We start from the raw sequence: 16,229 nt of genomic DNA, 5'->3' as shown, positions 1-16,229 counted from the left end.
TGAAATATCTTATTTCAATCCTTACAACTTAATATTTCTTACAAAATAATGTCCAATTTAATTCTCTAAATCAGAATTTTGGAATCAAGCAAAAACAAACCCATATTTTACTTACCAAGTCTCACAACCTGCAAAATGAAACATGGATTGGGAATGGGGGTAAGAGGAGAAACAACACTGAACTGAAAACGTGAAGACTGCAGTTACCAGATTGTAAGCAAACCATACCATGTATTAATGCAAAGCAGGATTATACAAGGTCAATTTCAAGACATACAATTATGAATCTCCTAGGTTTTGCAGATTCAATTAATAAGGATTCAAACTCAATGTAATTCATGTAATGCTGACAGCAAGAATTAAATTGAATCATATTTTAGTGAAAAGTTTGGAAAGTCATTTAGATTTCATTTTAGAAAGTTTCTTGAATAGTTTATCCTTTGGATAACGTATTCAATAAGCTTTATACACACTTTGCACTATCCCTCCTCTGCAGTGTTAACATTTGAAGCTTGTGTACTCTACTATGCTGAAAAAAGGGGCCGAGAGAGTAAATGTTTAAACACACCAAAAAGATACAGGGCAAGATCACATTGTACACACAAGGCAACATGGGCAGAAACAATCTAACCAAATGTGTGGCGTCAATTAAAAGCTCAGAAGCATGCTAAGTGGCAGCCACAAGACAGAAATCTGAACAGTATCACTGGGCGGGAAGCACCACTAGATGGTGCTCAGCACATGAGGACTGACTCCAGCTCTCCAAAACATGCCAGGGCAACAAGGAAATAAAAGCACAATGAATAAAACAACGCAGCAGAGGCGAGAGTGAGAAGTTTAACAAGTATCTGCAAGCCAAGGCAATATAGTTTGTAGCTAAAAATGAGAAAATAATGAAAGCACTAATAAGGTAGTAAATAAAAAGAATGAAAGTCGTCAATTCTAAGCATATTTAATAAAATGACAACCGTGGAATTAAATAAGCATGGGTTAAAGGATTATGAAATAGCTACAGCACTAAAACTGCTCCATTCACAGGCTGGAATGAAAGGAGAAAACCATTTGATTTCCTAATCCAGTTATTCAACTCCTTTTCAAAGTGACACCAAACAGAATTCCTTGAAACTGCAATACAAACTCCACAAAATTAAGCCTATTATTTAGCCCTTAAATTGTCAATAAAAATTACTAAAGTAACATCGATTTCCTGAAAATGACCTATGTTGAAAACTATCAAGACACTTGATCAAACTCATCTGACATAAGTTCTGGACAAAGGTGGCATTTACTTAAGTGTTCCCAACTGCTGTACAGTAAATGGTAGAGTACATCTCAATAGTATGTTCAGCAATTGAAGAGAGCAGCTAAGAGTAAAACATTTCAATGCAGACCTGGATTCATTTATATTGATCTCTGGTCCAGTAATATATTTGCTATCTTACTACATCCACACATACACCACCTATGAACATGAGGAGCAAACAGAATTTAAGTACTACAAATACAACTTGCACAAAATATTCAATATAGCAACATGTGTTCTTGCTAAACAAGTCTATGCAGTAACTACACTGCATAAGAATTTGCTTAGCAATATTAGCCTCACCCAGTAAACATTGTTTTTTCTTTCATGTACCAATTTTTCTTCCTTTCAGTATGTCTTTGGTTAATTATTTAATCGCTCAAGTAGATGCAAGTTCAGTATCATTTTGCACTTTCAAAATTTTTTTTCACAAATTGGATGCCAGTGGGGAAAAAAAATTCCACACAAGTTTCTTATAACTAATGTCAAGAGATGTGTCCAGTGTATCTTTCCACTTATTTGCACTTAAATGTAATCATACTGTTTATATCCATGACAAATAGAAACATGCATAAAGATTTAGGGCTTCCAGAGTTAGGAAGTTAGTGACGAAAAGCGTCAGTTTGAAAAATATCAGCTATGCCTACCATCTCACCAAACAGCTCCTAATTGACTTGAGTGCCTTATTTGGTTGTGTTAGGTCCCTAGCATGTGTTCGCTAGTTAAAAAGTGCAAAGTTACATCACAGCAATGAATAAAAAAAAAGTCAAGGCTAGAAAAAGACCAACATGCTTACAGGAAGGCAGATTAGTAGATTTTAAAACCTTGACAGCACAAGAAGTTTTCAGTATTAGGTGAACATTCTGGTCAAGGTACCTGTACAGAGCATTAAAAGATTACATGAAAGCAACAAATGGGAAGATGAGGTACAAGGGTGAAAACTGAGGAAGAATCACTGAAGTAAGTAATACCATTAGCTATGTGACTATTACCACCCGGATGGATGGCATCACTCAATGTCTTTTTAATCTTTTCATAGCACGCAAAATAGAGGGCATGTGCTGGCCCGGCACCAGTGGCAGTCACATTTAATCCCCTCATTGGCCTCCAAAAACCTTCAGTACGGACAATCCTCTTCAGGGCATCCATTACATTCTGGTACTGGGCAGCAGGATCTGGCTGCAGGCTTTGCATTCGTGTCTGAAATCAAAGAAAAGGAAAACTATTTAAAGTACAGCACAACACCTCTTCATTGGAATTTGCACAAAATCGTAACTGACCACTGGCTCCAGTTACTACCCTTGATAAAGTGGGATACTTAGCTAGTTAACAAACAGAATTCAGGCTTGGGAGAATAAGTTGTATTAGAATCTACGTCTTTCTGTGGAAGGGAACTAGTCATTTTTAAAATGCCTAGCCACTTCTGGGTCAAACCTGATCATTTCAGAGACAAAGCTCATCTGCTTAATCACAAATCATTTTTAAATTGCAGTCAGCAATTTTCCTTTTGTCATTCCCAGTTACTACATTATTTAAACTTAAATTGGCACTAACTAATTTCACATTAACTAAAACAGTATATTTACAGATCATATCTTCAAACTACTTTTGCAAGCTACTGCCTGCTTCAAACTTGGAAAATCAGCCTAGTTTTTCATTCCTATCTCCCCAATATAAGGGTGGAAATAATCTACTGCTCACTGAATTGAATTATTACACTGAGTGATTTTCAAAAGCAAACATTCCAACAAAACTTTAAAAATCCTCCATATATTCATTTAGCCAGCTAACCTTTCTGACCACAATATTTCAAATGATAGATTCAACACTCATAACTGAAGCCCATCTTCCAAGATTTTACGTGGTAACGTATGACCACAACTAAAAATCGAGCTACGATTAAATATGTGCACATCACTTTGTTGACTGAGATATATCCTAGTTATATACAGCTGGTAGTTAACACAAGTGGCTTATCATTGCTGCAATATTAAAGACAATGTGACCAGGCATCTAATTGGAAATCCAGTATTTTTCACACACAATATTTGTTTCATGTCTAAAAAAAAGTTCATTGCCCGAAATAGTCTTCGTCAAGCAAGGGAACAGACTTCTGAGTCTGCAACATTGTACTCAAAGAGTAGATATTTCACTCTCAAACCCCAACTGCAATCCGAATCGTTGTCACACTCTGAGGCACTAACCGGCATTTGTTCCCAGATTTCACAGCAAAATATTGGAACCTTGATCATTAACATGAAACCAGTGTTATTAACCAACTATTATACTTAGCTCAACTGGTCTGGAACCAAATGTGTAGGGGGAATACAACTGCTTTACACTTCCTTACAACTTAAGTTGCCTGAACTGAAAGGCTATTTTTCATATGTGAACCAGGCAGCCAAGTGCTGACAAGATTTTCAGCCAGCTCAGCAGGTGACGAGGTAAGAGGGAGAGATGAAGAAATCCTAATTCAGGTGGCCCCCGTTTTTACGACGTTCTCTTTACAACAGCTCATTATTACGAAAGACCTACATTAGTACCTGTTTTCACTAACCAAAGAGGTTTTTCGCTTTTATGTAAAAAAAGATGCCCGCTTTATACATGTTTACACCCCGAGAGTGACTACCATGACTGAAGCCTTGTGCGGGCAGTTGTGTGCGCATGCGTGTACGTGCGTATGCGTGTATATGTTGATCTTTTCTCTCCAAATCAAGTTTGGCTCACTGTCTTCCCGATTTTGATAAGTGAAACTACACTATACATACAATATTTCTACTTTATAGAGGCTGTATATTTATTATATCGTTCCTATTTTTACTATATGTTAGTGTTATTTTAGGTTTTATGTCTTATTTGGTATGATTTGGTAGGTTATTTTTTGGGTCTGGGAACGCTCGAAAACTTTTCCCATATAAATTACTGGTAATTGCTTCTTCACTTTACGACATTTCGGCTTACAGTTTCATAGGAGTGCTCCACCTTCGGATAGTGGGGAAAACCTGTACTCAAGCACCTCCCCATCTGTCTTTCAAAAGTGACTTGGGACACAACATAGCACAATTATGGTTCTGAGGAAATATGCTTTCCCTAGTACTTATATGCTACAGCTAACCTTACAAAACCTTACAAAATATATTTGCTTAATTATATCCCAAATGTCTGCATCTACTTTTAACAAAAATATGTACTACATAATAGATTACTAATGTCACTGATAGTCAGGAAAACTGCTACAAGTAGATATTCAGATTTTTTAATCAAATCTACATCTCCCCGGTCTACTCACACCATGCTCATCTTTTCTAATTTAGGCTTTTTTTTCAGGCTTCAATTATTTTGTTCTTTAATTCCTTTATGGAATGAGGCATCGCTGGTGTATGACCAGCTCTTCACGCCTAGCCTAACTGATCTTTCATGCTGGTGGGTGAAGTACCTCCTAAGATGCTGCAGTCAATACCTGTGATGCTGCTGATCCACTAACAATGGCAAATAGTGAGACCCAAAGAGGAATCATCACGTGTTCTTATATACTTATATTAATAAACCTTCCTGGTGCAGAGATTGCAAGTTAGTAAAGTGCCAATGTTGACTTGTTCAGTAATTGCAAGGCACATGCAGATGGTAGGTCCAGCTTTAATGCATCAATGGTAGGAGAAGAGGAATGTGGGGAGGACAGGGGTGAATGCCTGTGGTAGTGGGCAGGAAGTCAGTCAAGCAGGTTTCTATGCCCTGCGTGGTGTCAAGGGAAGTTATAGGATCTATCATACTCCTAACCTGTACCTAGAAGATGGTGAAAGACTCTGGGAGTAAAAACAATCTTTGTCATGCAATACCCAGGTGTGAACACTTTTTTTTCCCCCACTGTTCAGTTAATGCAGATTAACGTAATCACAGGTCTCCCACGAACTCCAACAACCCCACCCTCCTTGTTCCTCTCCAAAAAGAGCACCAATGGGGGAACTCTGATGGAATTGCCATGGAATGTCTGGGCTGTTGTGATCTTGTAGATCACTGCCTAAAACTTGACTCAACTCTCCTCACCCACCTGGCTTTACCTATCACCAGCCAGTTTGTACTCCTCCTCCCTCACCTTCTGGCTTCAGTCCTTCCTTTCCAGTCTTGATGACAGCTCTCAGCCCAAAAGGTCAACTTCCATAGATCCTGCCTAACTTGCTGAGTTCCTCCAGCACTTTGTGTGTACAGTTTTAAACTAACAAAAAAGGAAAAGGGCCCGAATCAAAAGTTTGGGCACCCTGCATGGTCGGTACTTAGTAACACCCTCTTTGGCAAGTATCACAGCTTGTTAATGCTTTCTGTAGCAAGCTAAGAGTCTTTCAATTCCTGTTCAGGGGATTTTCACCCATTCTTCCTTGCAAAAGGCTTCTAGCTCTTTGAGATTCTTGGGCCGTCTTGCATGCACTGCTCTTTTGAGGTCTATCCACAGATTTTCAATGACCGCGAGGGCCATGGCAAAACTTTCAGCTTGCACCTCGAGGTAGTCCATTGTGAATTTTGAGGTGTGTTTTGGATCATTATCCTGTTGTAGAAGCCATCCTCTTTTCATCTTCAGCTTTTTAACAGACGGTATGATGTTCGCTTCCAGAATTTGCTGGTATTTAATTGAATTCATTCTTCCCTCTACCAGTTCCCTGTACCACTGGCTGCAACACAAGCCCAAAGCATGATTGATCCACCTCCGTGCTTAACAGTTGAAGGTGTTCTTCTCATGAAATTCTGTACCCTTTTTTCCCTAATTACCACTGAATTACTGAATTACAGAATATAAGCAACTGGTTTCCCCAGTGTAATACAACAGAACCACCAGGCTTTAATCACAACCTATACACAATGCCAGTACACTGAACTGACATGACAACACCACTGGCCACGATCTGCTCAAATGCCCGTTAACCTAGATCTCCTCAGGACTCAATGCTCTACAAAGACGACCACTACAGTTTGTGGAAGAAGTCGAGGCTCAGGATTTTGATACTAAACAAGTCTGTCCACTCTAATTAAGGTAGAAGTAAAACTTTGCAACTTGCACACCTGGGAGAATTCTCTGCATTGTCAACTCTGCGAGATCCGCTGGCATCAGCCAAGCTACAAATCAAGACATCACTATTATACTGGAGCAAGTCAAAAACCTGACAGTAGTGACTGATTCACACAGAGATAAACCTTAGAGGAAAGGTTGAAGAAAACTTCCATGCAGATATCACATGATGAGTTATGTGAGCTCTCTTACACGCAAAGGAAACAATGTAGCAGCAGGAAAAATGTTAACTTTCAGTTTCAGTCAAAAAGCACAAACATGCAAACAAGGCCACTTTTTGAAAAATTGAATTCAAAGAATCAAATTAAAGAGTTTACATTAAGCACAATAACATAGCAGTTGGCACTAAACTTTACAGTGCCAACAACCCAAGTTGAATCCCCGCCGCTGCCTGTATGCTCTGAAACTAGTGCTCTGGTTTCCTCCAACTTTTCAAAGATATATGCTGGGTGAGGGCTGGTGAGTTGAGGGTACGCTGTATGAGCGCTGGAAGTATGCAACACTTGAACATCATTGGACTGTATCTGTTGTTAGCACAAGCAATGCATTTCACCATGTTTTAATGTACATATGACAAACAAAGCTACTTCCCCTTTCACTCTTTTAAGTCCATTCTTACCCAGGATCTCAAAATTGGAATTCCTTATATCTACATTCTAATTCAAACAATTATTTCTTTATTGGAAAAGGCATGACTTCAATCCTTTCCTCCAAATTGCCATACAGTTCAAAGTCCACCATACCCATTTTCCACTGTCTCTCAAAATTCACAAATTCACTCCAGGTTTCATTCTGTAACTACACAAGTTTGGATTGCTTCTGAACTTTGTTCAGGCTCTACAGCCTCAGTGTGGATATGCAAAGCTGTGCACTGTGATAAACACCTTCTCAAAAATCTCTCGAGCAGAAGCTTCTTTAAGAATTATTTATTGAGATGGTGTGGAACAAGTCCCTCCAACCCAGCAAACCCTGATCTAACCCTAAACTAATCATAGCACGAATTACAATTATCACCTTAACCTACTAACCAATACATCTTTAGACTGAGAAAATGCGTATTAAATTCAATACACAATTCATCATGCATGTAAATATATTAATACTGTTGATTATTCTTGCAATCAGTATTGACCAACGTAATACACACATGCAACACTCCAGTATTGTGCCACGTAAACAAAGGCAAACTAGTAGAGTGACAATAAACAATGCTTCCTTCAAAATACATCAGCTAAATGTTTACCAATATTAATAAACTTAAGACTCATAGATATTGCTGTTTCAAGGGCAAATAAAGAAGGGATAGAATTAGATATGTTTCCACCGTGTGCTTGAAGTATGATTCCAAATTAACCCCTGCAGGAAATAATATAAAAACAGCTTCCGTACAGGAAGTGACGTACACCAAAATTAACTGTACCTCTAGAAGCCAAAACACAGCCTTAGTAGCAATAGATAGATACTTTATCGATCCCAAAGGAAATTACAATGTCATAATAGCATTACAAGTGCACAGATACACAACTATTAGTAGAGATGAGAAAGTAAAAAACTGTTTCCTCAAACAATCTAACAGAAGGGGGTCATTACTTCCCAGCTATAGATTGATTCATTTTAGAGCCTAATGGCCAAGGGTAAGAATGACCTCATATAACGCTCTTTGGAGCAGTGCAGCGGTCTTAGTTTTTCACTAAAAATGTTCCTCTGTTCAGCCAAGGTGGCATGCAGAGGCTGAGAAACATTGTCCAGAATTGTAAGGATTTTCCAGAGGGTCTTTTGCTCTACCATAGCCTCCAGTATGTCCAGTTTGACTCTTACCACAGAGGCAACCTTTCTAATCAGTGGATTGAGCCTGTTGGCATCACCCATGTTGATGCCATTGCTCCAGCATACCACTGCATAGAAGATTGCACTGGCAATCAAAACAGATTGGTAGAACATGTGAAGGAGGCCTGCTACTCAAAAGGACCTCAGTCTCCTTAGGAAGTAGAGGCAACTCTGGCCCTTCTTGTACAAAGCCTCTGTGTTGGTGCTCCACTCAAGTCTGTCATCCAGGTGCAGCCCCAAGACCTGGTAGGTCCCCACTATCAATAGTAACAGCAGTGCAGGCTTAGTCTTCCTAAAGTCTATCACCCTCTTCGACTCACTGATATTGAGCTGCAAATGATTCAGCTTACACCATTTGACAAAGTCCTCCACCATGGCCCAGTATTCATCCTCCCTTTAAATACTCAACTATTGCAGAGTCAGAGATTTTCTACAGATGACATTACTCAGTGTTGTATCTAAAGTCAGAGGTACACAGGGTAAACAGGAAAGGACCCATTATAGTCCCCTGTGGGACCCCAGTGCTGCTTATAGCCATGTCTGACACACAGCTCTGAAGCTGCACAAACTGTGGTCTGCCAGTCGGGTAGTCCATTATCCAGGTTACAATGGAAGTGCCAAACTGCACTGAACGGATGAGGGCCATATGATATTGAAGGCTCTTGAGAAATCAAAACACCTGACCTGCTTATCCAAATGGGAGTAGGCTCTATTCAGCAGGTAGATGACAGCATCAGCAACTCCAATGTAGTGGAGGCTATGGTAGGCAAAATGCAGGGGATCGAGGGCTGATCTGGCCAGGGGTTGCAGGTGAGCCAGAACCAGCCTCTCAAGGGTCTTCACGTGAGAGGTCAGGGCCACTGGACAGTAATCATTCACGACTTTCGGTTGGCCCTTCTTGGTTACTGCAACCAAACATGATCCTTTCCAGGCTGACACTCAGATTGAAACTGCGCTGGAGAACTCCACACAGCTGCTCAGCACACTCCTTCAGGACCCTGGGTTCACACTGTCCAGTCCCAACTTCAGAGTTTGAGTTTCCTCAGAGGCCCCCTCGCCTGCTCAATATCTACAAGCTTTAGACTTTTGCTGCTTTTAATTGTTAAATTAGGATTGTCATCTATTTTGAATTCCTATTATAGAAAATGGTAGCTATCACAGCAATGCAAGAAATGTTTCATCAAACAATGAAAGCTTTCTTGCCAAACTGTGACAAAGATATTTCATGTAAGTGCATCTGCCAGGAAGGTCAGAAACCCAAGATTGGTTTGTCCAGTAATATCCATGTTCACTTGCCACTAGCTCTACATCACTAATGAACTGTTCTTGCAACACCAATGGTATACAAAACAACATCTAATGTTATACGAATGACCCAGATGCTGCTATTCTACAGGGGCACAACTGAGTGCTTCCTGACTGGCTGCGTCACTGCCTGGTATGGGAACAGTACTTCCCTCAATCAGGACTCTGCAGAGAGTGGTGCAGACAGCCCAGCGCATCTGTAGATGTGAACTTCCCATATTTACAAAGACAGGTGTGTAGAAAGGGCCTGAAGGATCACTGGGGACCTGAGTCACAAACTGTTCCAGAGGCTATCATCTGGGAAATGGTACCACAGCATAAAAGCCAGGATTAACAAGCTCCAGGACAGCTTCTTCCACCAGGCCATTACTGATCACAGGCAGTCCCTGGGTTACGAACGAGTTCCGTTCCTGAGTCCATCTTTATAAGTCGGATTTGTACACAAGTCAGAACAGGTAAATCCAGTATTATTTAGCATCAGTTGGTAAAACGTTTGTCTTAGTATATATTTTACCTTTCTATGCATATAAAACATTTAAGAAACATATGTATTTCAATAATTAAACCACTACGTTGCTTAGTAATTATTGTAGCATTCATCAGGGCAGGGCCTATCACATGCCCCATTTTATCCTTTATCCTTTAAAACAGAGGATAAAGTAGATGGAGCGCTGTCCATCGAAGAGAGGGAAAACTCTGATTTCAAACCTCCGCTGACTTGCAGTCATACCCATTTATAGTAAAGGCTTCGGGAGTAAACCCTGAGGACAAATCCGGAGCTGGGGTCCCTAAGTCTCAAATGGAGTCTTCCACCTCGCTCTGGCAATTCCTGCGACACCACTGGTGCCAAGCTGTATCAGCCGTTGCCTTTCCCTCAGACAACATCGTTGTCGTGGAGAAGGGAGACTTGCTGCTTGGGCAACTGCTGGTCTTCCATACAACCTTGCCCAGGCCTGCGCCCTGGAGAGGACACTCCAGCGTCACCTCACCGCGACGATGCAAGACTCTGCAGGTGCAGATCCATGGTCTCACGAGATTAATGGATGCTATCCATCCTTTAAAATTGTTCTGATCGTTGACCGACTGTAGCCTAATGCTTTTCCAATGACCAATGGCGTTTCACCTCTTTCCAATCACTTTATTATTTTCACTTTTTCCAATAGTGATTGTTTTCCGTCAACGGAACAGAAACACTGGATTCAGTAGCAGCCATGGGCAGCGGGCCCTGAGCTTCCCCGGGTCCTAAAGTCCACCCACACTGAGACAGGTTAAATGGGACAAGTGGGGATGGTGCTAACTGGAAAAGGGGGGGGGTCAAGGTGAATCTTGCTAAGAAAAATGTAAGCCAATTACAAAGTTACACACTCCACACATTGTTAACGGCAACATGATCCAACTTAAAATGGTGTTTGGCGTTCTCCTTCCTCAAGCCAATGACTTTTTAATATAATTGGCTTTATAGCAGGCTGTTCCTAAGTACAAATTGTTCGTAAGTCCAACGTTTATAAGTTGGGGACTGCCTGTAATTCATGCTGACACAACTGTTATTTCTATGTTATATTGACTGTCCTGTTGTATGTACATAATAAATTACTATAAGTTGCACATTGCATATTTAGGCGGAGATGTAACGTAAAGAGTTTTACTCTTCATGTGTATGAAGGATGTAAGTAATAAAGTCAATTCAATTCAATTCCAACTCAATGGATGAGGTTTGTGAATTTAAATCACAAGTCCCATGCAAAGTTTGCCAAGTATCAGACAAAAATTGCACAGCTCTCAACAAAAAGAGTGATCCCAAGCTCAATACTTACTAAAGCACAAAAATGCTCATGACCAAGGTGTCCACTTTCAGGCTAGCTATAGCAAGTTCAGTTAAAGGATTGGTGCCCAAAGAGGACAGTAAAATAAAAATAATTCAAAATGATTTTACATTTTAAAATTTTTGTCATATAAAAGTGGCGGTGGCATCCGTTAGTCTCGCGAGACCATGGATCTGTGCCTGGAAGGTCTCCAGGGCACAGGCCTGGGCAAGGTTGCATGGAAGACCAGCAGTTGCCTATACAACAAGTCTCCCCTCTCCACAACACCCATGTTGTCCAAGGGAAGGGCAAGGGCTGATACAGCTTAGTACCAGTGTCATCGCAGGAGTTGCCAGAACGAGGTTGAAGGCAACGTCAGATGGCCTTAGGGACTCCAGCTCTGGATTTGTCCTCAGGGTTTACTCACGAAGCCTTTCCCATGAGTGAGTATGGCTGCAAGGCAACAGAGGTTTTCCCTCTCTTAGATGGACTGCCTTCCAAGGCTGATGAGCTCCCTCTACATATAGAGTAACATGTAAGTAAATGCATCATGATTATCAGGATACAAATTTCAAGCCTTTAAGTAAATACTTAACTGTATGCCAAAATAACAATTCTATCACAATACTGTAAACACCAAAATTTACAGTTTGGAAAAGCAGTGAAAGCCACACAGTACTTTTATATCCTCACTATTTCTGAATTGCTCCTCATTGCCTGGACTTTCCCCATGGCAAAAGAAAGACAGCAGATTACTCACAAGCCTAAGTGAAGCCTCAAAAGTCTTTTGATTAATCCAGAGTTGCAGAACATCACTGATCAATTCTCAAGGGTATCTCTTGTCAGTTACTTGAATTCTCCATCCTACCTCCACTGCCTGTGGCCTGCTGCACCAATAAAAACACAAAGCACATCTGAGGAACACTACCTCACCTTTCATCTAAGTGTATTGCAGCTTTCAGGCCTCAATATTCTTTGATAATTCACTGTAAATCTGTTCTGCTGTAAACGGTCCACCTGTGAACTATGTAATTTTTCTCTTTTCATGGGCTTCAAAGTTCTTACCTGCAATTCACAGCTTTCACACGCTCCTTTGTTTGGTTTCCTTCGGTCTCCCTCATTCTTCATTAATCTATCAGATGGCTTTATAAACAACAGATGTACCTCAATAATCCTGTCCTTGCTCTTCAGTCCCTTATTCCTTCCTTCCTACACACTCTAAGCTACTCCAGCCTGAAACAGTGGTTCAGGTTCTATTTCCATGCATGCTGATTGATCTGCTGAGACTCTCCAATATTTTCTCTATTTTTAACTTTATACTGGTCTTCATCCTGGATACAACTGAAAATCAGAACAAAAATTTAAATTAATGGCTACCCAACTGTTTATAGGTATATTATCTAAATAGAATCTGTCATCTCAAGCTGTACAATCAGTCTTTTTTGTAACCAATATGCTTTGGCCTGGGTAGCAGATGGAGATACATCTCTACCAAAGGAGTTGTAAGGCACTCTTTCGCTCCACTAGTCCACAGGTCACACTTGGGCAAGGTGTAGCACCTGGTTAGCACCGCCACCCCCAATCAGGGTCACGTGAACCCATGGGAGCAGGTGGTGGGTGGATGGTCGTATAAGCAGTTGGTGCACATCATAAGTTATGTGAGCGCTGGCGACAGGCAGCTAATCATTGAAGAGTATTGATTAACAGCTGGGGTCACCCTTCTTGTAAAGGCACTGCCCAGAAGGCAACGGCAAACCACTCCTGCAGAAAAGTTTGCCAAGTACAATCATGGTCATGGAAAGACCATGATTGCCCATGTCATACGGCACATGGCACAGCACACAAGGAACAAATGATACTCTGGACCAGGTTTCAGAACCACAAAGCTGAATAACTAAACTGCACCTAATTTTCATTACGCTGTGAAGAATTATTTCTCTTAATTTTTAATTAAGTCTTGAATTTTCCAGTAGTGAAAATATCAGCTTTGCTGAGTTGGCAGCATGAACACTGGAGTCAAGTGGTGAGGCTCCATTTCATAGTTTGAGCACATGATCCAGACTTACATTTCACTGCAATGGCCTAGAGTTATCATTGGTTTGGTCCCTCTTCAAACTAGATCTAAAAATTCAGATGAATTGCTGGTTGAAGATGGCACTGGTGAAGCACAGCGACGACTTACTGGTAGCAAACAACCACTGTGTCATCACATTTTTGGTCAAATATGACCACTGCAATCAATAGCCTGCAACTTCTGTTTTGAACCACCTTTATCACCTGGCAATTTTGTTGTATGAACTGGAATTGAAGGTGCTGCATGGTGTATACGGGCTGAATCAAGGCAGCAGGACAAGAGTCAATGGTTGGCCATTGATGGTGCGAGCGAAAGTGAGGCAGAGATGAAGTGGGGAAGCCTGGACACAGGCCTGAGAAAGAGGAAACATCCAAGGTTTATAAGCCCCTGGCAGCACTGGAAAGGTCGTGAATAGGCCAAATCGAGGCAGTGAACCGTGGCCCGAGAGTGTATCAAAACGGCAGAGCTTGGGTCTGAAAGCAAGGAATGATCCAAGGTTTGGCCAATTTAAGCGCTGGGCCAGATTGAAAAGGTCAGGGTGTCAGCACTGAAGCAAGTAACAGGCCAGTGCTCAGCTCACCGTCTATGACGTTTACTCATCTCTACAATGAACTAAGGCTGTGGCTTGCAACTAATGGGCTCCTGAGTCAGCCGCAGTGATGACTGGCTTCGTGGCTGCAGGCTCACTTTTGTGAACTTCAGTTCTGAATGTTATTTGCTTACTTTTATTGCTTGCAAAATTTGTTTTATTCCATGGGTTCAATTGTGTTTCTTAGGAGGTGCATCTCATACTTTGATAATAATGTACTTTGAACTTTGAAGAGCAGTAAGTTTGTCTATGATTGCTTCTTTAGCTATCAAGAACATAAACTTAGTATAAGCATTCAAAATCCATATCTGACAACGGTTAGCAATACAAAATATTTCTTGAAATATAATTGTTCAGAAGTATCAACTTAATACTAATAATGAAAATTTTTTAAAAATCAGGACAAGCAGAACTGTGCGATAACGATGCCATCTCAATAGGTACGATTACTGTTAACGTGAAATCCTTATATTTTTGTAATGATTTAAAGTGCATATATTTCAGATCATAACTTCTCAATAGCAGTGTAATGGCGCCGGATTGCCAGCTTTGCAAAGGCATAATGCAATCAGTCTCTAAATAGTCCATTTACACAGGCCATAGTCCAAAATGCTTACAAAAACATGAATAAAGTTTTACTATTTTTGTTTACAATGACTGTGGAAATCTACCATAAACAAAAGAGCCTGAAAGGTCATATCCTCCCGCTGGAAGGGAAATTACACTGAAAGTTTCTGAAAAGCCTTTGGAATTAGTCCACCCTAAGTTTAGTGATTTCTAAAAAAAAACAGGGCTCTCATGAATGCAATTTTATCCAAAATAGTTGTCAATAAACCCTTTTATAATTGGAGCTTGAAACAAAGCTTTTCTGATTTTACTTCCTGATAAGAAAATAGCAAAGGATTCTTTAATTACTTAATGATTATATTACCCACCATGCTCTCCAATTGCAATTTCTTCTTGAACTACCAACTGCTTGATTTCACGGCAACTTTTTTAAAAACTACTCCTTATTTTGACTTTTAACATGCAAAACATAGCTAATGAGTCACTATTTTGATGAAAGAAAAAACTTAAAATAGTCACGCACATTACACTTGAGAAATCAGATTTACTGAATGAACTTCCCACAGTGTACAAATCCAACTCAATCTAAGTTCAATTTTTGTCAAATGCCACAAAATGCGACTACAATCACAGTAGCAATTCACAAAAGGTCCATCAAAACGAAACTAATCACAAATCCAACAGAATCTGGGTGACTAAATAGGCAAACCATTTCCATTAGCAGGCAAGTTAAAAATAAAGAGATGCAGATTTAAAGTCATCAGCAAAATAAGTGATGGGATACAAGTTAAAAATTTAAAAGATGCAGAGTACATTATCTGGAATTGAAAGTCCATTAAAAAGGGAGGTGTAAAGAACAAAGCAAGAAAAGATAGTAATAGGACTGTTCTTGAAAGAACAGCAAAGATTTGAAGAGCTAAGAGATCTTTCTCTGGATTCCCTGAAAATATTTTATAATTTAACTGTAACTAAGTCTGGAAACAAGCTTGATGAAAACAAAAATTACAACAGATCAATGTCAAAACATTCATGATCAACAGAAGGCACTTTATTTAAAAAGATATTGTTTCTCCACTACTTCCACACCAAAGCCAAATCACTCCATAAATTTATTCTTGGGAAACACAGGAAAAACAGAGGCTGAAGTTTTGAAAATCTATATAACACTGAATGCTTTTGACCTAATGAATGCTTCAGATGGCCAATGAACTCAATTCTTCCACTGGCATCATAATTGTACCAGCAATATTTTCACCACACGTGTATTTGTTTTGCAACTGATAAGATAACAATTTTGAGCAAAGTAAACAAGATAAAAGCTTGTTAGTCTGAGAAATGAACTCCCAAGAAGTCAGGCTTGCAGACTTGAAGGGCAAGGTTTAAGAGCTGCCCCAGTAAGCAATTAAATGTTGTGTACATTTCTATCTAATCATATTATTGATTATTATATCTGTGAAATTACATCTAGCGTTCATACATAGCTCCAATCCTTTAACACATTTACCAATTCACTATAAATCACTTTAATTCCCTATTTAAAACCTTCAATACAGCTATCAAATGAAAATCATATCATGCTTACTTACTAAGCTTAACGCACAAGGTCTATATCTCTAAATATGTGTCTTTTAAAACTGTGGGGAGCTAGAAACAATACTGCAGGAACTCAGGTCAGAATCAGGTTTATTATCACTGGTCTGTGA

General features: G+C 39.9%; 1 protein-coding gene across 1 annotated transcript in view; it reads right to left on the bottom strand.

The window, feature by feature from the left end:
• Positions 1 to 16,229, bottom strand: part of LOC132379339 (mitoferrin-1-like) — a 68,291-nt gene that overhangs the window by 12,003 nt on the left and 40,059 nt on the right. The window contains exon 2 of the mRNA XM_059947066.1: positions 2,275 to 2,503. Coding sequence (XP_059803049.1) covers positions 2,275 to 2,503 — 229 coding nt within the window. The remainder of the gene's footprint in view (positions 1 to 2,274; positions 2,504 to 16,229) is intronic.

Source organism: Hypanus sabinus, chromosome 22 (assembly GCF_030144855.1).
Source record: "Hypanus sabinus isolate sHypSab1 chromosome 22, sHypSab1.hap1, whole genome shotgun sequence".
Lineage (NCBI taxonomy): Eukaryota > Metazoa > Chordata > Chondrichthyes > Myliobatiformes > Dasyatidae > Hypanus > Hypanus sabinus.
The sequence above is the reverse complement of the archived record's forward strand: the minus strand, read 5'-3'. Positions and strand labels throughout refer to the sequence as shown.